This window comes from Tenrec ecaudatus, chromosome 12 (assembly GCF_050624435.1).
Source record: "Tenrec ecaudatus isolate mTenEca1 chromosome 12, mTenEca1.hap1, whole genome shotgun sequence".
Lineage (NCBI taxonomy): Eukaryota > Metazoa > Chordata > Mammalia > Afrosoricida > Tenrecidae > Tenrec > Tenrec ecaudatus.
Genome location: NC_134541.1, coordinates 16,190,141 through 16,215,772, shown reverse-complemented (window position 1 = coordinate 16,215,772; position 25,632 = coordinate 16,190,141). Strand labels below are relative to the sequence as shown.

The following is a 25,632-nucleotide window of genomic DNA, read 5'->3' as shown; positions in this document are numbered from 1 at the left end:
GTCACATGGGAGGCAGAGAAGGGGAGGCGAGCTCCAGGGGAAGCAGGGCCGACGAGGAGGGAAACCTGCTTCTTGTGTGGAATGACATCTCCACTCCACTGGTGCCCAACAGCCAGAGGGCTCACCTTTTCTACAACACAAGTGGACGGCGTCACCCCTCTGCTTATGTCCCTTCTACTGCCTTCAGGATGAGGCCCTGCCCACCTCTTGGCTTGCTCTGTAAGATGCCTGCTGCCTGGCCATCCACCGTCTCCTCCAAGCTCGTCTTCTTCTGCTCTTGATGCCAGCTTCAGCCGGGCTGGCGTCCTTGTAATTCCTCACATCTAATGTGCATGCTCTCACCTCCAGGCACTGACTCTCCCTGTTCTCTTGTCTGCCTTCACCTGCCCAGGTCCCACTCGGCCTGCTAGTCTCCACGAATGCTGCTGACTCTCGGCAACCTTCCCGGATCTCTAGGCTCAGCCCCGGGGGCACCCGGGGCTTCTGAGCTCACCCTGCTGCGGGGATTACTGCATTTCACTCTCCGTGCCTGTTTATGCACTCTCTCTCGGGCCCTGGGCGCCTGGAAGGCAGGGACTGCATCTCTTATTCATCAGCCATCCTCAGCGCCTGGCAGAATGCCAGGCTGTCACAGACACGACCTGTGAGTGAGCGAATGAAGACCAGCGTGAGCTACCTACGCACACTCCCTGTGTAGACTCACCAGGTTAACACAAAGTAACGAGTCTGTTGGTGAGGAGGGGGTGCAGCGGGCCTTCCTGTTTCTTCAGAAAGAGAGCTTGGCTTTATCATTTCTATTTAGGAAGCTTGAAGGTAAGTGTATCCCAGGGCCTGGTGAGTCTACTCCTCTGGATAGACTAGAGAAAGGCCTGCAGGTGAGCGCCAGGAGATATGTCAAAATGCTCAAGATATCCCCAAACTGGAAACCACCCTAGTTCCATCAATAGCTGTTTGCACCCTCAGAACTGCCCTCCTGGAAGCTGACGGCCAGGTCTGTCTTTCTCGATGCCGCTGGGTGGCTTGGCCTAGCTACATGTGTAGCCTTTGCCCGAACCAGAGAGGCCACCCACGCCAGAATACTACACAGCAATGAAAACACGCAAAGCACAGTGACACGCAAGAGCATGGATTGACCCATCATCTGAGACATCTGGTGCGAGTTAAAGAATAATCTAGGGCGCATGATTCGAATTTGTGTGAGGCTTACACCACCTCGTGTGCGTCAGTCTGCCGTACTGCGATGCTGAAAGCCACGTCAATGGTATTTCAGCGGAGCTTCTGGATGAAGACAGCCAGCCAGAGGAAGTAACCAGAAGGCTCAACATATGACCAAGGAAGTAAAGCAAAGGCCTCACCGTCAAGGCCATCGTGACGGGAATGGAGTGCAGCCTGCGGGACCTGCGTTTGCTGATGGGAATGACTCACAATGAGAGGAAACAGTTGCAAAGATTGGATCAGCAGAACTAGGGGTGCAGGAGGCCTGAATCTGGGAACACCGGAAATCGTCAACCATGAAATGGCACACGTAACAGTTCCTGTCCGAGGGGGGCGTGAGCTGAGATGGACTGGAGCTGGCCATTCTGAATCAAAAGCAGACGGCTTACTCTTCTGGGAATGACACAGTCAAGAGGAGTAGGGTGGCATGCCTCGTCGCAAGGGGCGTTCCAAGATCTGTCGTCAAGTGCAGCGCTGCCTGTGTTTGGATTACACCTATCGCCTCCAAGGAAACCCAGTGACCACAACTATGACACAAATGGCTGGTGATGAAGACACTGAAGACTGGTACCAACATCTTCGGTCTGAAATCAATCAAACATGCCATCAAGACCCATTGATAACTATTGGTGACTGGAATGCAGAAGTTGGAAACACATGGAAAGCACAGTAGTTGGGAAACATGGTCTTAGTGACAGAAACAAAGCTGGCGATCACATGGTAGAATTTTGCAAAACCAGTGACTTGTTCATAGCAAATATCTTTTTTCAACAACGCCAAGGAGGCCCACACATGTAGACTTCTCCAGATGGAATGCCAGAAATCAAACTGGTTCCATCTGTGGGAAGAGACCACGTTGAAGCTCAGTATCAGCAGCTAGACTGAGGCCAGGGACTGACTGTGGGGCAGGCATGGATTGCTCCTCTGTAGGTTCAGGTGGAGGCTGAAGAAAAGTCAAACAAGTCCCCAGGAGTCAAATGCCACCTGGAGTCTCTCCCACTTCAATTTTGAGGGCCCCCCAAAGACAGATTTGACGCATTGAGCACTAAAGACAGAAGACCTGATGAGCCGTGGGAGGCCATCAAGAACATCACTCATGGAGCAAGGCAAAGGTCATTTAAAAGACAGGAAAGAAAGAAAAGATCAAAGGGGAAGTCCGAAAAGGCGCAAACTCTTTTCATAGAGTAGTTAAGGCAAATGAAGAAAGGATGGCTTCCAAGAACTAAACACAATTTCAAAGACCAAGTAAAATCTTATCATTATAGTGCGAGGACTTAGAGTTAGAGAACCCCAAATGAAGAATGTGCTCAGCATGTCTTAAACTGAAAAGAACTCAAGAACATTTTGAGAACCTGGAGTTGCAATATTGAAAGCTTCTCTGGGTGGAATAGTGAACGACGCAGGAAATATGAAAAATAAAAAGATGGAAAGAAAACACAGAGTCACTGGATCAAAACAATGAATTGACATTCCACCATTTGGAAGACAGCTACCAGGTCAACTGACGGGAAAAGATCCCCATTTGTGCCCATCCCGAAGAAAGGTGACCCAATAGAATGTTCAAACTATAGAACAATATCACTGAGGTCACATGCAAGCAAAATTTTGCTGAAGATCATCCCACAACAGATGCAGCAGGACGTTGACAGGGAGCTGCCCAGAGGTTCAGGCTACAGTCATTTCTGATGTCAGATGGGTCTCAGCTGAAAGCAGAGGTGACCAGAAAGATGCTTACTTGTGTTTTCTTGACTATACAAAGACATTCATTCACCTGTGTGGACCTAATAGACTATGGATCACCTTGAGAAGGATGGGCATTCCAGAACATTTAATTGTGGAACCTGTACACGGATCAAGAGGCAGGTCTGTGAACAGAACACAGACCTGCTGCATGGTGAAGAACATTGAAATCACCACGGACTGCCGAACGAACAAACAAATCTCTCTTGGAAAAGGGACAACTAGAATGCTCCCTAGAGGCAAGGACGTCGAGACGGTTGTCTCACGTATTGTGGACATGTCAGGAGAGACCAGTGCTTAGAGAAGGGCCTGGGCAGAGGGGCAGCAACAAAGAGGGGCCCTTGATGCGATGGATTGACACCGAGGTTGCAACAATGGGCTCAAACAGAACGATTGTGGGGATGGTGCAGGACGGGGCAGTGCTTTGCCCTGTTGTACATCAGGTGAGTCGGAACCAACCCAGTGGCACCCAGCAACAACAACGCCAACAAGGTTCAAAAGCAGGTGAACTGGAACTGTCGTGTTTGGAGATGTGTACCTAGTTGAACAGACTCTAAAGAGCAGCGGGGAGATGATCCCCATAAAAGCAGATGGTGGAGGAGGAGGACGGAGAGAGAGTGCCCAGGAAAAGACAGGTAGAGGCTTTGGTGATCCCGGGTTGATACCGAGTGGGTGTTTGCTTTCTAATTATTGTTCAAACAGGCCTTTGTATTTTATGTCCTTCTATTTGGGGGCTGGGTGGCACAAACAGCTGAGCCCTAAACTCCTCGCCAGGGGCACCTCAGCAGAAAGGCCTGGCAATCTTCTGAACACCGGCACTGGACACCCTGTGGAGCACAGCTCTGGGCTGACATACACAAGGCAGCCGTCCATTGGAATCAACTTGATGGCAACAGATTAAGTTGTGTGCTACTGTGTCACAATATAGCAACGATGTACTTTAAAAACGGATGGATGGATGAATGAGTGACCACCTGTCCTCCTGGGACTCTGAATGCCTTCTCTCCAAGCCGACATGTAGCCTGGCACAATGGGCAGGCACCACCCACCCCCACCCTGCCCTGCCCTGCCCTCTGCTCGGTGCTTTGGAGCCTCGCTATGGCAGAACCTGGGAGGGGAGGGGCCTGTGAGCCAGCTCTGTGCCAGGCTGCCTGGCTGTGTGGCACACAGGCTGTTCTGTTCTGCTGGGGCTGAGAAGCTGTGCGCTCAGCTCCGGGATTGGATTCCTTATCTCGAGGGGGTCAGTCCCCTGTGGCAGGGCCTAATGTGAGAGCAGCAGACCTCGGGTAATGACTCGCCAGATAGGAATCAGCCCGGCTCCCCACAGCAGTCCGTCTCTGCCAGCTCAGCGGCTTCCCCCTTCCCCGCCAGCCCCAAGCTCTCATGCCGCCAGCGGGTCTGGGCTGGGGACAGAGGGGCTGGCTGGGTCCATGGAGGTGGGGGCTGGTTTTGAGAATCCCACCCCCACGGTGCAGGGAGAAGCAGGGGTGGAAGCGTCCTGAGTGAGGAGCAGAGTCCTGCTCTCCCAGCTCCCAGCAGGAGGGAATGCTGTCACGCAGCAGACCTTGGGGTCTCTGCTCCCCAGTGGGGGTGTCCCCTGCCTGGGCGCAGCTGCAGCCCCTGTCTTCACCTGCAATGTGACCTCCTTGCTTCCCCCTGCAAGCTTGGGTCGGAGCACGCTGCAGCTCCCAGTTCCAGAAGTGGAGGGGAGGGTGAGGCAAGGGTGGCGGCAGATGGGTGGGCAGGTGGGGCCCACTCTCTGTGAGAAGCAGAGAGGAGGGGTAGTGGGGTGGTGGTGGTGGTGGTGGTGGTGGTGGTAGGAGAGGCTAACCACGGTGCCTGCGTGATAGAAAATAAGCCACAGGTTGGGCATTCCTCTGCTCGGAGCAGGATTGGGGTGGCGGGAAGTAGGTGACGGGAGAAACATAGAAGATGGGAGCCCTGTTTCTGGTGGGAAGCCCCAGGGAGTCTGGGGGATCAGTAGGTGGCGTGCAAGGATGGACACCACCCCGCTGACGCCGGTGGGTAGGGGTGCAGGGGTCCCCTGTGGGAAGGCTTCACTCACTCTGCGGGAAGCGGGGTGGGTTGTCATTGACGTCGGTGACGACGATAGTGACAGTAGTGGAGCCTGAGAGGCCGCCCAGCTGGCCCGCCATGTCCGTGGCCTGGATCACCACCTCGTAGCGCTCCTGGCTCTCTCGGTCGAGGTCTGGCACTGCTGTCCGGATCACACCTGTGGGTGGACGGGGTGAGGCCAAGGATGGCCCCCGGGCTCCGTGAGCTGAGGCAGGTGAGCGTCTGGGGAGCTCTGGGCCAAGGGCAGGAAGGGAGTCGAGGTGCCAGGGACACAGAGAGGGTCACAAAGGAGGTGCCACGCTCAGTGAGCAGCACCCCACAGACATGCGCACACACTCCACTCACACGATTCCATGCACACACACGCACTCCACTCATATGCTTACACAGCCACCCATGTGTGCATTCACACACATCCTACAGACACGACTCCACCCCCTTCACCCGTACTCTTACACTCTCACACAACTACACACTCCCACTTGCACACATTCTCACACAACTACACACACAAGCACTCTACTCATAGTCTCACAGTACACTTACACAACTGCAATACCCACACATTCATATACTCTCACTCTCCACACTCTTACACTCATGTTACACACTCACCAACTCTTACACACTCACGCTCTTGCATGCCCTCATACAACTACACAAACACACTTCCAATCACTCATACACTCACACACATTCACACACTCATACACGTATATATTTACACACATACATTCACACACATTCACATACTCATATACACATATTTACACACATACACTCACACACTCATACACACATATATACTCACATACTCACACACACACATACACTCACACTCCTACACATATATACTCACACTCAGACACTCACACAAACACAGGTATGGACTCTCACTCCCACAGACCACATAGCCACAAGGTTCCAACCCCCTCCTCACATACACACTAGAACCTGCCACTTTATGACCCTGCTTGGTAAGCAATCTCCCTAGGCTTCAGTGTCCCATCTGAACTGAACCTGATGCTGTGCAAGAACCTGGGCTGGGCTGCACTTGTCTCTGTCCATGGCCATAGGCCCAGAGCGGGCCCAGAGCAGCAGTGTGCTGAGTCCTTATCAACAGAGGCTAGCCTTGTACCGCTCCCCACGCACACCCACTGACACACTCAAACACACCTCCCACCCGACCCGCATACAGAAGCACACACACACACACACACACACAGAGCTCGATCACAGGCTCTTACAGCAGGCATGGGGCTGCACAAGATTCTCCAAAGCATCTCCATCACTTTCTCACTCACTACCACTGAGTGAGTTCAGCTGAGCCTGTGGGTTTCTGAGACGGGAGTAGACGTCTCAGTCTTTCTCCAGCAGGGCGGCTGGTGGTTTTGAGCTGCTGACTTACGATGGCAGCCTGACACTCAACCACTGCACCATCAGGACTCTCAGCCATCATATGAGAACGGAGTTAATTAAATGTTTGACTAGTACGGCCTGTATGGCCCAAGAATGATATTATAAACATCCAAATGGCTTGGCAGAAAAAAAGGTTGTCCACCCCTGACAGTCAGTCAGTCTCAGAGCCCCCAGCTGCCTCCCCTCTCCCAGATTGCCTGTCCAGGCACCAGCTGATCTCTGGACCAATAATCCTCTAAGCTGCTAATGGGAGGAGGGAGGGCACTGAGGGGAGTGATTAATTCTGCGGTGGGGAGGACTGGGAGGGGCGAGTTGATGAGGCTCCCGAGTTTCTCCTGCTAGGACTAGAGTCTGCTTTGACCAGGTGGTGGCAGGCGGGGTGCAGGGCCTGGGCACCAGGTGGAGTCACGCACCAGCAGCCTCTTGATGTGTCCCATAAAGCCCAGGCACTGCCTCAGATGTCCCCGAGCAACCCCAAGGTCCACAAAGACAGTCTGCGGTCCATGTACCTGTGTGGCTGGGGTGCAACCTACCGGTAGCTCTACATTTTGGGGGTGTGGTTTATACAAAGATAGGGGGTAGGTAGTGTTATACAGTCAGGGGTCTTTAGACTTATCCACGGCTCCTTCCTTACTATGCCCCCTTCTTCAGCCTGGGCTGGTCTTCCCAGGGACCGAGGAGCCTTGGAGGCAGGTGAACCTGAGATAAAGTCCGGGGTGGCTATTTTCTGGGCCATGTCATCTTCAGCAAATGGCTTCGCCTTTCTGAACCTCAGTTTCATTATCTGTACAATGGGGACAAGAACACTCTCTCCCTAAATGACAGGGTTCCTCACCCTCAACACAGTTGACCTTTGGGGTGGGATATTTATTTGCTGGGGGTAGGCGGGGGAGGGGGTCCTATGTAGATCCTATTGTGAGAACCGAAAATGTCCCCCCGTGCAAAGACCCAATGCACTGCCTTCGGGTCTGTTCTGACTCATGGTGACCCTATAGGACGGAGTAGAATTGGCCCTGTAGGTTTTGGAGACCTCATCAATACAGGGTTGTGGAGGCAGCAGTCAAGAAATCAAATGACATATAACATGGGAAAATCTACTGTGGAAGTAAACAGTTTTTACAGAAGCAGACAGCCTCATCTTTCTCCCAAGGAGCAGCTGGTGGGTTTGAACTGCCAACCTTGCAGTTAGCAGCGCTTCCATCAGCAAATGGGCCCTGAGCATAAGGTTGGCTGAGAACCGCCACGGTGCATGGTTTCTCTCCTCTGGAGCACTGCACGAGCTAATCACAATAGTGAGCACTCGGGAATTTACTTTGCCCTGGCACCGTTCTGAGCATCTTACATGGGCAGTCTCAGTGCACCCTCCCAGTCCCCCTGTGACGAAGGTGCCATGACTGACCCCATTTTACAGGCGAGGCTTCAGAGGCACAAGCCAGTCCTTTGTCCAAGGCCGCACCTGTAGAAAGCAAGGCAGTGTCATTGCCACTGCGCACGGCCTGGCCTGAGCTCTGCTGTAAGGATGATGTCGAGGGACAACTGCACAGGGAAGCCAGCGTGACAGCAGCAGGTCTCTAGAGGCCAAGTCTTGGCAGCTGCACCTGGCTCCTGCCATTCTACTGGCCAGTCTGAATCAAAAATAGGTGCCACTTCTTGGTGGACAGAGTGACAACGCCACATTGCAAGGAGGCTGTATTGTCGGAGGAATTCATGGCATGTTCTGACCTCTGCTATGTACCTCCCTCTCCCCACTAAACATCTGGGGACTGGGGGCTGTCATGTGGAGGCTGTGGTACTCCTGGAGGAATGGGGGTAAAAAGCCCCAACTTGGTCCAGAAAGCTGTTCTCTGAAAAATCATTCATTCACTCACTCACTCATTGGACCCTCATTGAGATTCAGGGCTCCATCAAGACAGACAGGAAGCAGTGTCAAAAGGAGGGAGTAGTTGGGAGTTAGTTGACTTACTATCTGATCTTGAGACTGTGAGCCTCAGTGTCCCAGTCTGTAAAATGGGTGTACCCACTCGGTAGGCTTGCTGAGAGAGGAAAATGAGATCCACCTGGCAGAGGGTCTTGCGTTTGGAGATGCCTTGACAATCCCCCTTCTCTGGTCCTGTGTTGGGCACCTCATGGATAGGATACCCAGGGAAGCAGCAGTCAAGACATCAAAGGACAAATCCTACTGGGAAAATCTGCTGCAAAGACCTCTTTTGTTACAAAGCTAAGGTGTCACTTTGAGGACGATGGCTCACCTGCCTCGAGCCAGGCTACTGACAATCATCTCCTGTGCATGTGAATGTTGGACAATGAACAAGGAAGACCAAACAACAACCGAGGCATTCGAAGTATGGACTTGGAGAGGACAATTGAATGGACTGCGAGCAGAATGAACCAATCTGTCTTGGAGCAAGTGTAGCCCAGAGCGCTCTTTGGAAGGGAAGGGGGTGAGACTGGGTCTCACCTACGTTGGACATGTTGTTAGGAGGGCCCGGTCCCTGGAGAAGGATACCATGTTTGGTAAAGTAGGGGGTCAGTGAAAAGAGGAAGGTCCTCAACAAGATGGGTGGACCCTGGCTGCAATGATGGGTCCAAGCACAGCGCAGGACCGGGCAGTGTTTCCCTCTGTTGTGAGCAGGAACCGAGTGGACGCATCTAAGAACAAATAGCGACACAGAGCCCCCTCCTCCAATCTTGGTGTGGGTCCCTCCTGATTAAGTTCTATGGAGATAGAGATCCTTGCTGGTCTTGGCTCTCAGCTCATCTCCAGTTGTTCCTGGCTTCTCTGGGAGTACACAGCTGTGAGCGGGCAGAACCCAGGCCTCTTCTCCATCCATCAGCCTGACCCCTGGACCCGGTGCTTAGAAAGTTCTCAGCAAGCATGAGCCCCATTCCTCCCAGGAAAGCCGGCCAGCACCTCTGCTCCAGCTAGGGATTTTCAGCAAAGACTTGTAAGTCTCTATTTGTGCAGGGCATTGGTGGTCGGGGCTGGCAATTATAACCTGGCTACGGCTCCCGCTGCCTTGCCCTCACCCATCACCCCCAGTTCCAGCTGTTGTCCTTGGCACCCCATGGTCCCCTCCAAATGGGGCAGAAGGGGCCCTCCTACCCAGAACCCATGTGACGCCTCATTAGCCTGCAAATGCCATCCCTGTCGCCCCTGTGGGGGGCTTGCCAGCAGGTCTGGCCTTTAAAACACACAAGTTAATTCCTCTGCTGGCACTGGGGCCTGCGCCGCCCCTCCTCCACCCCCCACCCCCCACACACCTTCCTCTCAGGGCCTGTCCCCGCTCCGTTCCCTGCTATCTGCACAGCAAGAACAGCCTGTACCTCGTACGTACCTCGTACCTCGCAGCCGCTGCTAAATATAGACCCGCAGCCCGGTGGAGTGTTCCTGGCTGGGAAAGGAAGCTGGGCTGGGAATGGCACCGGGCAGCGCCTGCCATGGGACGACAGGCGGCGGGAGACAGACGACAAATCTGGTCTTTTCTAGAAAATGTCCACATGGGCCCTTTCAGATTGAGAAAGTCTTCTTTCCTCAGAGCCTGGATGACCGAGGACCCCAAGTGGTTACCAGCTTAGCTGGGTGCCCACCTCCCGGCTTCCTAGGAACTGCTTCTGCCCTCGCTGATGCCCCAGGCCTGTCACTCGGCCCTACCCTCTGCAGTGTGTGTGTGTGTGTGTGTGTGTGTGTGTGTGTGCGCGTGTGCTCTTTCTGCTCACTCTCTGGGAGTCTGATTTGTCATCCGTGTGTCCCTGCCACCACCCAAGACTCCATCCTGGCCCTCACCTTCTGCCTAGGTTCTTGCCTCCTCCGGCTACCTGGCTGAAGGCTTCATCCTCACGCTCCTCCTCCCCACCTTGTACATTCCTGCACCACTGCCCTTGCTGCTCCCTGGGGGGGGGGGCGCTCACTATCGTCTCTTCCAGGCAGGTCTGGGTTCTCAATCTGAATCTACCCCCTTCGCCTGTGGGCCGGTCCTCCCCAGCGCTCACCATCTGGCAGGACAGTCCATGTTCCATTGTTTCTTGATAGCATCCTTTATTTGAATAGAAGCTCCCTGAGGGCTAGGTCTTTGCCTTGCCTCCCTCTGCAGCCCCAAGGCCGACAGCCGAGGCCAGAGCAGAGCAAAACCCATGGGCACCCAGTCCATGCCCGCTCAGGGTGAGCCCACGGGTATCTGAGTGGAATTGTGCTCCTCAGGGCTTTCAACAGCTGGGTTTTCAGAGGTTGATCACCAGGCCTTTCTTCCGAGGTGCCTCTAGGTCAAGTCCAACCATTTGTTTAGGACAGGGGTTCTCAACCTTCCTCATGCCCTGACCCTTTCATACAGTTTCTCATGTGGTGGTGACCCCCCCCCCAACCATAACATTATTTTCGTTGCTACTTCATCACTGTCATTTTGCTACTATGATGAATCAGCTGACTCCTGTGAAAGGGTTGTCTGACCCCCAAAGGGGTCGTGACCCACAGGTTGAGAACTACTGGTTTAGGGGCTGAGTATGTCCATTGTTGCTCACTCCCCAGGGACTCAAGGCACATGGTATAACAGACTCACAACCACCCCGTTGATGCAACTCCAGACTCAGAGCGACCCTATGGGGCAGGGTAGAACTGCCCCTGCGGGTTTCCAACACTCTTTATGGGAGTAGAAAGCCTCATCTTTCTCCCACGGAGCACCTAGTGGTTTTGAACAGCTGACCTTGTGGTTAGCAGCCCGATGCACAACCACTAGGACTACTCAATACATACTTGTTGGCTGGATGAGTGGATCCTCCCAATAAGCCTCACCACCAGCCCATCAGCAGGGTACTGTCCCTGTCTGAGATGCGGAGAAGCCAGAGCTTCAGAAGAACACCAAGTCCATAGGCCGGGCCTTCCAAAATCTCCATGGAAAGATGGATGAAAAGAGGATGGGGTTTCCCCATGAACTTTTTGAAGCCACCTCCCCTCTGATTTTAGACGGCCTGCTAGAGGGTCTCAAGACTTCTTTCCCTCTTTTCTCTGTTCACATTAAAGCTAACAGATTTCCAATGGGAATTCTCTAGCTCTGTACCAGATCCCGGGACACATTTGAGAATTCCTCTGCCCCTTAATCCACAGACCCTCCTGTTTTTGTTGGTGGTGCCCCTCCCCAGTCCAGTCCCCAGAATGAGGGCTCCCCTGGAGTCCACTCTCCACCCAGTATCCTCCATTTTTACTGAGGTGTGCCCCAAGTTCAGGAGATTTATGCTTTGCAGGATCTCACCCCTCCCCCCATTCACCCCTCTCCCCTCGTTGCACCGCAGCTATTAGGCCTCACTATCAATCCTTTAACATTGCTGCCCTCCTAGCTAGGTGAAACAGTTTAAGGAGGCCTGGTGGGCATGGAGAAAGAGGCTGGCTGTTGGTTTTGTGTCCTTTGGGGCTCGATTCAGGCATCCTGGGGTCTGGGTCTCCCTACCTCCAATTCCTGCCTCAGAGCCAAGCTCACCAGAAGTAGCCCAAGGGATCTTGTTAAAATGAAACCCGGAGCATGTCACTTTCTTGCTTAAGAGCCACCAATGAACCCCCAGAGCTGGTGTGGAGGGTGGGCTGGGGGTGCAGGGCAGGTGCTCTCTCACGTGGCCCGTGGTGGCAGTGTAATCTGGCCGATTTAGGCAACAGCTATAGAGATTCCAAACACCCATGCTCTTTGACCCAGCTGTGCCACTTCCCAAAAATTATCCTGCAGATACACTCACACCAGCGGCAAATGATGAATGTACGAGGTGATTCATTATAGCATCGTTCGTTGTCGCAAAAGATTGGACACGGCATAAATGTCCATCAATAGGGGACCGGTGAAATAAAGCCGAGTATATCTGGAACAGCGGTTAAATCAAAGAATGAGGAAGCTCTTTAGGTACTGATATGGAATAATCCTCAAGATGCATTGTTAAGTGAGAAAGGCAAGCCGAGTGTATAGGATGCGTGCATAGCCACCGTTGGCGTAAGAAAAAATAATTGAACAAATACATGTACCTATTTTCTTGTACATGGATAGAATATCTTTGGAAAGACATGCAGGAAAATTGCATTGGTTGCCTTAAGGACAGACACTGGGTAGCTGAGGGATTTGGTTGGGGTTAAGAACGGTCATTAAATATCCTCTTGGACTCTTTTGAATTGTGAACATTGGGATGTATGAGCTATTAAAAAATAGCTGAATCGTTTTCAAGCATGTAAGACCAAGATCTCACAGAATAGCTGCATCAGGTGGCTAGCTTTGGGGTTTTCCTCCCGGGGTGGTGGCAGTGTGAAACATTTTTATTTTCTGCTTAAAAATTTTTTCCCCCCACATTTCTTTAGTGTTTGAATGAGTTCCAAAATATCCTGCTTTGGCAAGGAAAGAGAAAGAGGAAAGAACACAACACAAAGCAAACAGAGACAAACCCCCAAATCCATCCGTGTCCCCTGCCAGGCTCACCGACAAGTCGCACAGTCAGCTTCTTCCCACACTCATGCTGTTTTAGTGCCTGGCAGTGCCCTCTGCCTGGAGCGCCCTTCTCTGCCATCTCGGTCATCCTTAGGAGAACTGCCCTGTGTCTCCAGGAACCTTTGCATCCCAACCACCCTCCTCCCTGTGCCTGGCAAACAGAGTGCCCCGGTGGGGGTATCTGCTACGTGCCCAGTGGAGTCTGAAGTCTCATTTCGGGCCACAGTCGGGCTCTGCCCCTCCCTCTTGTACCCAGGGGCCATGGGACACCCCCTGGAACAGGATAGTCACTTTCAGCAGTGCCACACTGAGCCTCGCTCTCCTCTTGGGGGACAGTGAGGGGTGCAGCTTCACTATTTGGGGGTGTTGGGGAGGGGATGAGAAAGAAGTCGCTCATGTAGCAGTCTCTAAGTCTCTGCTGTAATGAGTTCCACTGGGTTTTTAACAACTGCTAGGCCAACAGAGCTTTCAAAGTCGCTGGAAAGGCGTGCTTTAGTCAAATGACACTGGTTTTTCTTGCACCCCCTCTCCCCCAACGCAAACCACACTGGGTTGTTTTCGGGCACCTCTCCCAGCTACACGGATGACCCTCAAGGACCACGGCAAGTTACTCCAAGGACACGTGGGGCGGCTTAGAGCAGACTTCGAAGTCTCTTCAGGGTGCTCTTGGGTTTTTTTTCCTCCGACCCTCCCCCTCCCCCTCCCCCGTTCACTTTCTGCTTCTCTGTCCGTTCCTCTTCTTGCCTGGCAGCCCCTCCCACGGACTGAGGGGCATTCCCAAGCAGGCGAGGCACCTTAGAGCCCATGTCTGTTGCTCCCCAGCGCTGTCTGGAGGGCCAAGTCAGAAAGGTGGGGAGCAGATGTCCGCCAAGGTCCTAGGCCCGCCCTGGCCCCGCCCACACAGGCCCCTCCCCTACATAGGCCCCTGGGACCCCAGGCGGAGCTCCCAGCTCCAGCTCCTCACCCGTCTTGGGGTCCACAGTGAAGTGATGCTCGCCGTCCAGCACGCTGTACACGAGTCGAGCGCTGCTGCCGTACGTGGGGTCATCCGCATCGGAGGCCAACACCTGCATCACCGACGTGCCTGGGCCCGGGGGACCAAGCGAGACAAAGGTCACCTGGGGCCATTGTGTGCTTGGCCTCCCACGTCCCCCCACCCTAAGTAAGCAAGGAGAGGAGAGCCAGGCTGGCAGCCTGGGAAGCCAGGCCCCTCACAGTCACGGTGCCCGGCCCCCATGGCCCCCACCTCTTCATCGTTTCTAACCCCTCACATTTCCTACCCCCTCCCAGTGCCCCCTCCACATAAACCTCCCCACAGCTCCACCCCTGCAAATCCCCACCTCCCACTCAATCCCTACCTCATCAGTCCCGGCCCCTCACAGTCCCCACCTGCTACCAGTCTCCACCCTGCAGGTCCCACCCTCTCTCGGCCCCCACCTGGCTTTCTGATTAGTTTTTTCCTAGTGGCTGAAGTTGGCCTGGGCCCAAGCAACTGCAGGGTGGATCCCAGCCTTCACCACCACTTTCACCCTGCCCCTTATGTCCATCACCGTCAGAGTGGGAGCCTGGACTGGCGACCAGACACTTGATTTAGAGAGCACATAACTAGCCGCCCCCCACTTGACTCAAGAGACCCCTCCCTTGCCTGTGGGCCAACAGCACCCTGGAAGTTCACAGCTCAGAGTTCCCATCCCCCGGCTCCTGGGCAGGAGGAAGACAGCTCCAATTTCCCTTGGAGAAGATTGCTGTGGGCCCCGTGCCCTCTTTGCGCCTCCCCTTGGGTGCCCAGACAGCCCCCCCACCCCACTTCTCTTTATGCTCTGCACGTAGACTGCTGGGGAGAGTATAAATTGGATAAAAGTCCATCAAACAGCGGCAATTAAGTTATTGATTTTCGACGCCGCCTCATTAAGCTGGGAGCTTCTCTCGGCCTGTCCCAGAGATGGCTCTAATTTGACATCATGTTCAATTTGACGAAAGCAGGGCTTGGGACGTGAGCTGGACGGGGGACCATGATGGGGGTGGGGGAGGGGTCAGAAGCAGCACCAGCAAGGGCGTCTGGTCCAGCTGAACCTCTTCAGGAGAGGGGTGAGGTGGAGAACCAAAGAAGAGGGTTGGGGAGGCTTAGGCTACGACCTTTGTGAGGGGATACGATTCACATCCCACATCAGGGAGATGCCTTCTGCCGAGGGTCCTCCTGGGGTGGGGTTGGGTGGAGCGGTGGCCTCGGCCGGCGGAGAGTCCAGTGAGGCGCAGATTTGGGCTCTCCTGGCCTGCAGGCTGCATGCTGGGAGGGGAGGCCCGTTCCCTGCCTGGCTAATGAGGGAGCGTCTGGAAGTGCTATGGCAGCATTTCTGCTGAGCCCAGCCGACGCCCGCCCCTCCCGCCTCCAGCCTGGGGCCCTCGATCATTCCAGACAGACACATGTATTTATTTTTCACTCTTTTGCATTTCTCATTTCCCTCTCTTGGTCCCCTTCACCCCTCCCCCTGCCAAGCTCAAGCCTCCCAAACTGGCCCTGCAATGCGCCTCTCCTGCTGGCAGATCCAGCTCCATGCCACCTTATCAGTTGCTCAGGGAAGCCAGTAAGAGGAGTGGGCAAGCCCCCCTCCCTCCTGATGATGGTGCCCAGGGCTCTTCACCTCAGAGCCCAGGGTACAGCACCCATGCTTCCTGGCCACACAGAGAGGGGGGCGCCCACTACCGAATGGAGGTTGCATGCCTGGCTTCTCTGGCCACTTAACATCCATTTTCTTGAATGCAGACTGGGACCCCCATATACGACCGGTGAAGAAATGGGTCACAGAGGAAAAGACCTGACCCAGGGCACACAGTGAGAGGGTGGTGAGATTCGAACCCAGGACTCCCTGATGTCAAAGCCCTTCTGGGTGCTGGTGTCAATGCAGGCACAGTGACTCCAGGGATGGTGGCCCAGTGGCCTGCGTCACACTCAGTGAAGGCTCTGACACCTCTGTAGCAGTTTGACCTTGGACATGTCACAACCTCCCCACTCCTTCAATTTTCTCATTCGGGGAATGGAGCGGCAGCGCTATCAAACGCCGAGACAGACTGCCATGTGGAGTACCGAGTGCCTGGCTCGTGCTAAGGACTCGATACCTGCAAGTGGCAGGGGCCATCTCTCAGGAGACACTCTGGGGCACCCTGGTACACTTGTGCCTCCCTCCCAGGGGCACTGAAATAGAGGAAGACGCATGAAGCCCCAGGCTGGTGGGTGCTCAATACAAACTGGCTCTTGTAACAACTGTGGAAGAGGGCCTCTCTCACTCCCCCCTCAGGTCTCCTTCGCCTCCTGGGCAAGGCACAGTGCCGGGCTGAGGGGCTCCCCAGGGCCACAGCTGAGCATGAGCTCTCTCCCTGGCTGCACACCAGGGACTCCCGAGGGGATGATGGCATCATTTTCCCAATCCGGGATTCTTTATTGCAGCCGTTACAGTTAATGCTGGCACGTGGGGACAGCGACGGGTCAGTGACTCACCACTGGAGCCCCAGGCCCTAGGGGGAATGGCTTCCTCAGGCCCCGGACCCCCTCCCACCTTCTCCACAAGTCAGCAGCTCCCCAGACAAAAAGGTGCCAGGCTTGTGACTGCTGAGGGCTGTTTAGGGGGTGGGTGAGCAGGGGGTGGTCACTCCCCTAGGGTCAGCAGCTGCAAGGCACAGGCTGAACTGCCCCATTGTGTCCAGTCTCCCATCTGGTTGTCACACCCTCTCTGCTATACAGATGTAGTGGTACTGGGAAATGTATTTAGTCATTGGCTCCAGGGGGCAGGGGCCCCTGCTTTGTAGCATCTGCTGGTTTCTGGGGTATGTGCACTCTGCTTTCATGCTACCACTAGGATACCGAATGGGATGTCCTTGGCTCACGCACCCCTGGCTCAGCCCTGGGCTTGCGTGAGGGGGTACGAGTGAGTCCAATCTGACAGCACCCTGCATCTCCCCCCATTTTATAGTGGAGGAAACTGCCATGCCCATCGAGAGCAGAGACAGGTTTATAAGGAACCCCATTATGAATTACACAGCGTTCTTCAGGAATGGTGATGCTGCTGCTGCTGCTGCTGTTAAGCTGCCATGGCCACCCCACGCACAGCAGAAGGAAAGCCTGCCCTGAGCCACCCCCAATAGTGGATCCAACCACTGCAACCATCAGGGCTCCTGCGACTGTCGTTGGTCAGGCCTTTCTCCCTAGTCTGTCTTAGCCTACAAGCTCCGCTGAAACCTGGTCAGCACCTTAGCAACACGCACGCCTCCCTCCACTGACGGATGGGTGGCTGGGCATGAGGTGCTTTGGCTTGGAATGAAACTGGGTCCCCCACACAGGGAAGGTAAGACTTCACCACTAACACTCCAGTTAGTGGTAATGATACTTACTTATGCTGCATAACCACTTCACACTATTATTATGAGCCCTTTAAGTTCATTGTATTGTATAAATTTATATAATACAACCTGGAAGGAAGCTTTATTAACTTCACAGATGAAGAAATGGGGATTGATTGAAGTTAAACAACACGTTCGCTTAACAAGGAAAGAGAAGAGGCGGGACTCAAACCCAGGTCTGTCTGATGTCCAAATCCAGTGGGCTGAGCGAATGGACAAGAGAGTGAAGGGGGCGGGTGCGAGAGGGGAGAGATGAACTGAGCAGAGACGCTGAAAGCAGACCCTTCCCTCAGTCCGCTGTCCGAAGTCCTGATGCTCAGCCCCCTTGCTCGCTGAGGTTAAGGGTCTGCGTTAGCCAGAAAAGGATTCTCTGGCAAACAGGATCTCAGAGCCCAGGGATCCATCTGGCATGTGCACGCTGGCAAAGCTGTACCTTGGAGATCCCCAGAAAGGAACGGTTCTAACCTGGCTGCACAGAAGCCTCTCCTGGGAGCTTTAAAATAAAACAGGCTGAGTTCCACACCAGACACCATGAAATAGGACTCTCTGGAGGTGGAAACAAGGATTTTTAGAAGCTCCTGGAGTGATCCTAAATGCATTCTATCCCGAGCAGCTCCATGCCAGACAGCCTCTCAATGGACTGATGGGGAAACGGAGTCCCAGAGGGACAGGGGTTCCGCACCTCCCCAGGATCTCGCCATTAGTAAGTGGTGGGAAAGAGTCAGGCCCAGGGGTGTCTAGCTGCCAAGTCACACACACGCACACATACACCACCTCCCTGTGCCTCTGCTGTCACTGACATCCAGAAGAAAGTACCAACGGTGATTCAGGTCACAGGTAAAGTCAGATGAGGCCCCAGAGACTCCTGAGAAGAGATGTCCTCACAGCTCCATGGAGACTGAGGGGACTGGCATGAGAGTCTTGGGTTCAAATCCCACTGCTTCCTCATTGTGTACGCTAGGCCAAGTCTTTCCTCTGTCTGACTCAGTTCAAGCTCTCCTGTAAGGTTAGAGAGGTCCACTCTGCCATTCTGTGATGAGGGACTTCAGTGACTGGGGAAGTGGGGTATGTGCGGGCACTCAGTGGGGCATTTCTTCAGCCCTCTCTGGCTGGCCCATGACTCTGATAGAGGGTCCTGGGTAACAACAGGAGGGGAGGCTTGTCTTGTCCACTTTCCCAGGGGTGGCACAGCCCCGGCGGTTTGTTGTGCAGTCTGAATCGGAGTCTAGATTCTTGTGACAGAAGTCTTTCTTCTCCATTGGTCTTTCCCATCAATGAGGTGCCACTGAGCCTCAGACCAGAAGGTCAGGGGGTGGGGGTGCTGTGGCAAGGGGCACTCAGAGACAGAGCTTGCAAATCCTCACTCCAGCCCTACCACCTGCTCTCCAGGAGGATGGGGGAAGTTCTGGCCTGCCTGGGCCTCCGTTCCCCTTCGGTGAGATGGAGAGAATGTTCTATCCCTCCTGTCTCCCTGGCTTGTGAGCGACCCCTTAATGGGACGGAAGAGATGAAACACTCTGGAAAAGAACAGAGTCCTCAAATGGGGTGACCAAGTGTCATTATTATGAAGATGTTTGTAATTATCATCCTGCCTCTTCCCACTTCCCCGCTGCCGCCCTGCTGGGCCTGGGGAAGCCCTTAGCTCACATTTAGCTTCTCAAACATTTATAAAAAACGAGCCCCGCTCCCTGCTGCTGCCAGAACAGCGCAGAATGCTTTCTATTAAAAATTAAAAACCACTTGTCGATTCCCCCGGAATGCTCAGATTACACAGGAAACAAGCCTCCTCTCAAGTCCCCCCCTACTCCCTCTCCCCTGCTCCCTGCTCTCTCTTCGATCATCACTTATAATGTTGGCTCACTGGGCTGGCCTCGACCCTGCTTCTGGCTGCCCAGCCAGGGCATCCTAATGCAGATGAATGAGGCACAGGAGACTCGGGAAAGAGGCTGGGAAGGAGGGGGAGGCCGCAGGCGAGAGGGGGAGGGGGCGGGCCCAGAAACTAGGGACAGAGAAGGTGGCAGAGAGATGGAGAAAGAAAATGGGTCAGTGACAGCGGAGTGGAGGGCTAGGGAGAAAGAAGGGAGAACCGAGATGTGCAGACAGAGAAGGAAGGGAGGACAGAGACAGAGGTGACAAGGGCAGCATGAGACACTCAGAGAGAAGGGGGAGAGGAGGAGACATACAGAAGGGACATGGGCCTGAGACAGATGAGAGAAAGCCGGGGGAAAGTCGAGAGCGGGGAGGAAGGACCAGAAGTGAGGAAGGCCTTGGTGTTGGGGACCCTAGATGGGATGGGGGAGCCCTGCACTGCACACTTCCTTCTCCAGTCGCCAGAGAAGGCCCTCCACTCCCTCTCTCATTCTTCACCCACCCCAGGGCGCTTTGGTCCCGTCAGTACTCAGCTGGGGCCCTGGATGAAGCGGTCTGGTGGCCTCGCTCCATGTCGGCAGCAGCATCTCTCTGCTGGTTTTTTTTTTTTTTTGCTTACAATTCTGTTTCATTTAGTCACCCAACCATAAGGAGCACATAGTAGGCACTCCACAGGAGGCACGAGGACACGGGACGTGGCCTCGGGCAGTGCTTCTGTTTGCTGGAGGAGTGACCGGAGGCCAAGACCGAGAGCAGCGTGGATCCCCTCCTCTCTGCCCAGGCTGAGGAGCCCTCTCCAGCAGGTCAGGGCCTCTACTCCCCACCGCCACCTTTCCTCACCAGAAGCTTCCTGTCCTGCTCCCCCTAGCTGGGCGGCGAGAGCCTGTGCTGTTGCTAGGCGAGGAGATATTGCACATATAGATCTTCCTGGACTTTAATTAAAAACATCTTTAGAAGTTGTCTCTACAGAGGCCAGCGATTGATTCCTGGCTTGGGCCCGAGGGCTGCTGAGTCTCTCTCTCTGGCTGAAGTCGGGACAATTGCAGGCTCCCGGCTGGTTGCTGCCTGTCCCTAAGGAGGCCCTATGGGAGTACACCCCCTCCTTCCTTCCCTATTCTGTTCTGCCCTCCGCCCTGTCCCAAGTGCCAATGTTGGGGATGTCTGCCTACTACAAATTGTATTCCCCTTGGCCTCTTTGAGCCTCAGTTTCTCCAGCTAGAAAATGAAGGTGTCGACATTGGGCCCTCCTGGGAGGATGGAATGAGATCGGGATGAGAAAGTGTTTGGCAAGCTGCTAAGTCCTGCGCCAGCGAAACACGGTCATGACTTAGACCTCCCTCCTGCCCCCCCGCGCCCCCCCCCCCATGGAGGCAGAGCGGGCAGTGTCAAGTCATGTGAGCTCAGCTTCCTGGGACTGGGACTAGGACTGGTTCCGGCTCCTGTTCTTCCTGTGGACCCGCCGGCAACTCGTTTCATCTCTCATTGCATTTATTTCCTCATGGGTAAAACGGGGCCAGCGTTACCTGCCCCGCTTATTCCCCAGGATTGTGAGAATAAAGGGAAATAGCTCGGAAAGTAGTGTTGGCTGATAGCTATTATTTTAGTGAATGTCCCAAGAAGTGCAGGCGGCACTACAAAACAGTCTTTTTCTGTCTATTAAAGATGCTGCTCACAGAGTGAGCAAGTGGGACACATGGCAAAGTGGCTGCGGCAGGGCCACTGCCCATTTCTGCAGTCTGCTGAGCCTCAGCCCTGGAGCCCAGCAATGCCAAACTCTGCAGTGTCCATGTGCCACCTCCCCTCCTTTTGCTCACAGCAGACATCACTAATTGATTGCGGCATTCTCTCTGGCTGGATCTGACGCAGCTCCGCAGTCACTACCATCTGATCAGAGATGAAGCTGATCTGGTACCATTTGGATGGAGGTCAGGGTTGGGCCTTGTTCATCTTCGGACCCCCCACGTACTTAGCAAAGGGCCACGTATACAACAAACAAAATGTGCCCACTGTCCTTGAGCTGATTCCCATTTATTGTGACCCTACGAATGGTTTCTCAGGCTGTAAATATTTATAGAAACAAATCACCTCAACTTTCTCCCTCAATGTGGCCCATGGGTTTGCACTGCCATTAGCTGCCCAACACTGACCTGACAGGGCTCCTTTCCACGCACATAGTAGGTCCTAGTCCTGTTTGCCGAATTGAAAGCAGCTGTGTATTGATCTATGGCGTCCTGGTGGTGCTGTCGGGTGAGCCTTGGACGGTTAGTTATAAAGTCAGTGGTTCAAACACACAAGTTGCTCCAAGAGAGCAAGATGAGGCTGTCTGCTCGCATAACGACTTACAGGTTTGGAAACCCGCTGGGGCAGTTCTGCTTCACCCAGTGGCACGGCTAAGGGTTGGAATCGCCTTGACGGCAGTGGGTTTATATCCTTGCTCCTGGGTTCAATTTCTAGACAATGCACCTCATATCCAGTTACCCACCCCTCTGCCAGCGGTGGTTTCCATGTTCCTTGAATGCCGAATGGGTTTCAGCAGAGCTCCCAGACTAAGATGAGGAAGAAAGCCCTGGTGATCAACTTCTGAAAAACACCCAGTGAAACCCTTCAGGAGCACCAGGCTCTGATCTGCAACCGACGGTGAAGATGACCCAGCGTCAGCCAGCACTGCTTGCTGCTGGGCACAGGCTTGCTTGGGGTCTGGAGCTGACCTGACAGCAGCTAACAACAAGAATTTCTTTCTCTATTTCTACCCCTGTGTGGGGACCATGTATCCAGCTGGTCCAACTAGCTGTCTGCTAAGTGGGTGACTCATCTTTGTAACCTTCCAAAGCCAAGTACACCGGAGGTCTGCCTTGTACAGAACGGGTGCTAATAAACAGTTATGTGTTTCATTCAATTACTTCACATTGCACTCTGCAGTGCCCAGAATAAAGGAGTGGGTGATGCATGCGCACCCAACTGAACTTCCCGTCCCTGTATCCCCACAGTGCCAAGGGGAGGTTCTGGTGCACAGAGCAGGGCAAAGTAGAACCTGGAGGTGGGAGCCCCGTGGGATCTCACTGCCCACTAGTCAGACTGTGACATCTTTGATGAGGGGCCTGGTCCCCCAGCATCAAGAGATCTAACTCGTCTCTGTCCAAACTCACTTCCTGTGGTGAACTCTCTCTCCCAGTGACTTCCGGGGCTGTGTCTCTAGGCTTGATCTCTCTCCCGACCTCCACATTCACTCACACAAATGATTTCCTTCCGCATCTCCACGTGCATTTCCAGCCGCTGTCTCCATCTTCCAATGTCCATGACGGAATTTGTAATGGTGTGCTACAAACCCGCTCTTCCCAGGATACCCCGCTCTCGGCAACCATAGCTCACGGCTCCTCTTCTCTCTCTCCTTCCCCACACCCATTTCCTCACCAACTGACTAGACTCCATCAACAAGGACACCCAGAACTCCAGATCTTTTCTCACCTCCTGCTCTGGCCCCAGTTACGCTCACTTCTTGCCTGACCAATGGCAATGGGGTCCTCACTGGTTTTCTTACATCAAGCCAAGCCCTGCCTCTGCTGGGGTCGTCCATTTTCAACATGGCAGCCAGCAAACCATCCATCCTCACTCGGAGCACAACTGGAAACTTCAAAGACCACCAGGCCCTCTGTGATCCAGCCTCCAGGAACTCTCCTGACCTCACAAGACCCCTGTCCCCCCCACCGCCATCCTATGGCCCCCTAGTTAGTCTTTGAGCACAAACACATGCTGCCCCAGGGCCTTTGCACTTGCAGGGGCAGGCCCCTGCCTGGAACACCCTTCTGGCTTAATGGTCTTCGAAGTGTGGTCTCCAGACAGGCAGCAGTGCCAGCCTCCAGGAACACGTTAGCAATGAGAACTCTCAAGTACCTACCCAGACGTACCGAATCCCAAATTCCAGGATGGATTCCAGCAAACCGTGTCCTGATAAGCACAATAACGCTTGAAAACCACTGACTGAGAGATCTTCGTAGTTCTCCCCCTCCATTCCTGTGGACCTTCCTTCGAATGCCCCCTTAGAACAGCAGTTCTCAACCTGTGGGTCGTGACCCCTTTGGGGGGTCAAATGACCCTTTCACAGGGGTCGCCCGGTTCATTACAGTAGCAAAACGACAGTGATGAAGTAGCAACGAAAAGAATGTTAATGTTGGGGGGGGCCACCACCACACGAGGAACTGTGTTTGAGGGTCACGGCCTGAGGAAGGTTGCGCACCACTGCCTTAGAAAGAGGGGCCTTCTTTGACCAGGCAACCTCGAAGGGCTCTTTCTCAATATCATGTCCTCCCTGTCACATGCCACTTCGGGCACTGGCGTGTTGTACCAGGGGCTTTGAAGTCCCTCAGTCCGTGTGCGTGCCTCTTCCTGGGGGACCCCTCTCGCTCTGCACTCCCATGTGGCTCCCTCAGCAAGGAACTCAGTAGGTGCTTAATAAGGAGCAGGAGACCCTTCCATGCTCTGAAGGGAAGCTGCCTTCCAGAGAGGGGTGGGGGCTTGCCCAAGGTCCCCCAGGGAGAGCCAGAGCTCTGGGGTGTCAGTGAGAGTACTGCTCCCCGCACTTGCTCTGGCTCAGCCTGGCTGGCATGCCTCTGTCCCCCCGCCCCCCGCGCCCCCACCCCGCTGAAGCGTGGCTCATCAGAGGCCCCCGGCACTCTCCTTGTCCCTTTTAAGCTGTGAGTGGTTTAATTTGTGAGCTCTGCTGCCTTTCATGTCCTGAGCTGCGTCCCTGCTCCCTCTGATCTCAGAGCTGCCCAGGCCTGGTGCTGCTTGTTGGGCCCGCCCCCCCATCTCGGATCAGGAGGCTGGGTAATTGTGACCGATTTTCAAAGCCGCCAAATATCGGCAAGTGCCCTGATGTCGGATTTGCTTTCCCTTCAAAAAGTTGCTCAAATGAAATAAACTAATTTAATTTCTGCCTTGGCCGCACCCCTTCCCAGGCTCCCCGCGTGTCCTAATTGTGTCTTTCCCTGACTGGCGTGTGAGAGTTAGGTGGGCTTGGGGGGGGGGGCAGGATTTGGGGGTGAGGGTGGGGGTGGAGACTGGCTCTGCCTCCAGTTCTGGGAGTGGGTGGAGGGCAGCGATGAAACAAGGATCAAACAAGAGCCTGGGCCGGCTAGTTGCTGCTCAGTCAGGGAGCGTGCTATGGGACTGTGGCTTTCTCTGGGGGCCTCAGTGTCCCACCTTTTCAGCTCCTGTGCCCCTCTTGGAGCCAACATCAGAACCAGGTCCCACTGTGGGTCCAGGAGGCTGCATAGTGTTGAATACCCCCAGCCCCATTCATTCCCAGCCGGGCAGAGGGTAAGTCTGCCCCCCGCTCTTCCTTGCTCAAACCTTTCCCAGGCGACTTGCTTCCCGCCAGCCCTGGACACAGCCTCCCAGGGCCCTCCTCTGGCCTCTTTCCCATGCAGGTCAGCATTGGACGCAGTGCTGGAGACGGGTCTGTATCTTCTTGGACTGCATCCAGAGTCAGCGGATGAGGGATACTAGGCTGGCACTGCCTTTGATTTGCTGCGTGACCTTGGACGAGTCACCGCTCTCCCACCCCACCCCCAGCCTCAGTTGCTCCACTTGCCACCTCGGTCTCTCAGTTCTTGTTGGGCTCGGAACATTCGTCCGTGCCTGACACTAACAGCGTCCAAACTTCCCTTCCCCAGCCAGTCCTCTGGCCCGGACCTAGATATTTAACGACCTCTTTCAAGATCCTGGCTTTGTTGCTGGCTGTTTCCGACTTCAGGGGGTCGGAAACCACGCTCTGGATTTTCCTTACAGTCCCAGTTTAGCTCTGCCCACGGTTCCCCGTCTCCCTAAATGGAAATTCCATCTCGGTAAGGACTCTGGTCAACATCACAATAGTCATCCTGGATTCTCCTCTCACACCCGACTTTCCAGCAGCAAAGGCTTTCAGTCCCACCTGTCAACACACACACACATATATATAGTTCACCACTGCCCACTTCCCATCCTCCACAGGTCTTCCTGGTGGTCCCCCACCGTCACGCTAGCCTCTCCATGAGCCGCCCCTCCCCAGGCCACTCTACTCTTTCCAGAACAGCGTGGGATCTGAAAACTGAGGCTGTTTATTCACGCCCCTCCTCTGCAGGGCTGTGCTCTGGTCACCTCTCCACCTCCCCAGCTACTGGGCCCCCGAGACGCGCCCTGCCCCCCACTCCTGGGGCCTTCACGTCCTTCAGGTCTTTCTTCCAAGGTCACCTCCTCAAGCAAAGCCCACCGGGACCGATCTCTATACTGTCTCCCCACCCAGAGTGGGCTTTCCACCGGAGCGAGCAAGCTGTCTGGGGACTGCTCTGTCCCCAGTGCCTGGAGCCATGCTCAGCACAGAGACAATTCTCAACAAATGCTTGTCACACGGATGAACGGACACACCACCGAACTCACAGCGTGTCACTGTGCGCACAGCCTTAAAGCGCCACTTGTCTAGCCCCGCTGC

The 25,632-nt window shown here is 54.5% G+C and overlaps 1 protein-coding gene across 1 annotated transcript in view; it reads right to left on the bottom strand.

The window, feature by feature from the left end:
- CDH22 (cadherin 22) overlaps positions 1 to 25,632 on the bottom strand; it is a 78,918-nt gene that overhangs the window by 40,122 nt on the left and 13,164 nt on the right. Inside the window, exons 3-4 of the mRNA XM_075527773.1 lie at positions 13,867 to 13,986; positions 5,021 to 5,188 (exon numbers count right to left, since the gene is read on the bottom strand). Of these exons, the coding sequence (XP_075383888.1) occupies positions 5,021 to 5,188; positions 13,867 to 13,986 (288 nt within the window). The remainder of the gene's footprint in view (positions 1 to 5,020; positions 5,189 to 13,866; positions 13,987 to 25,632) is intronic.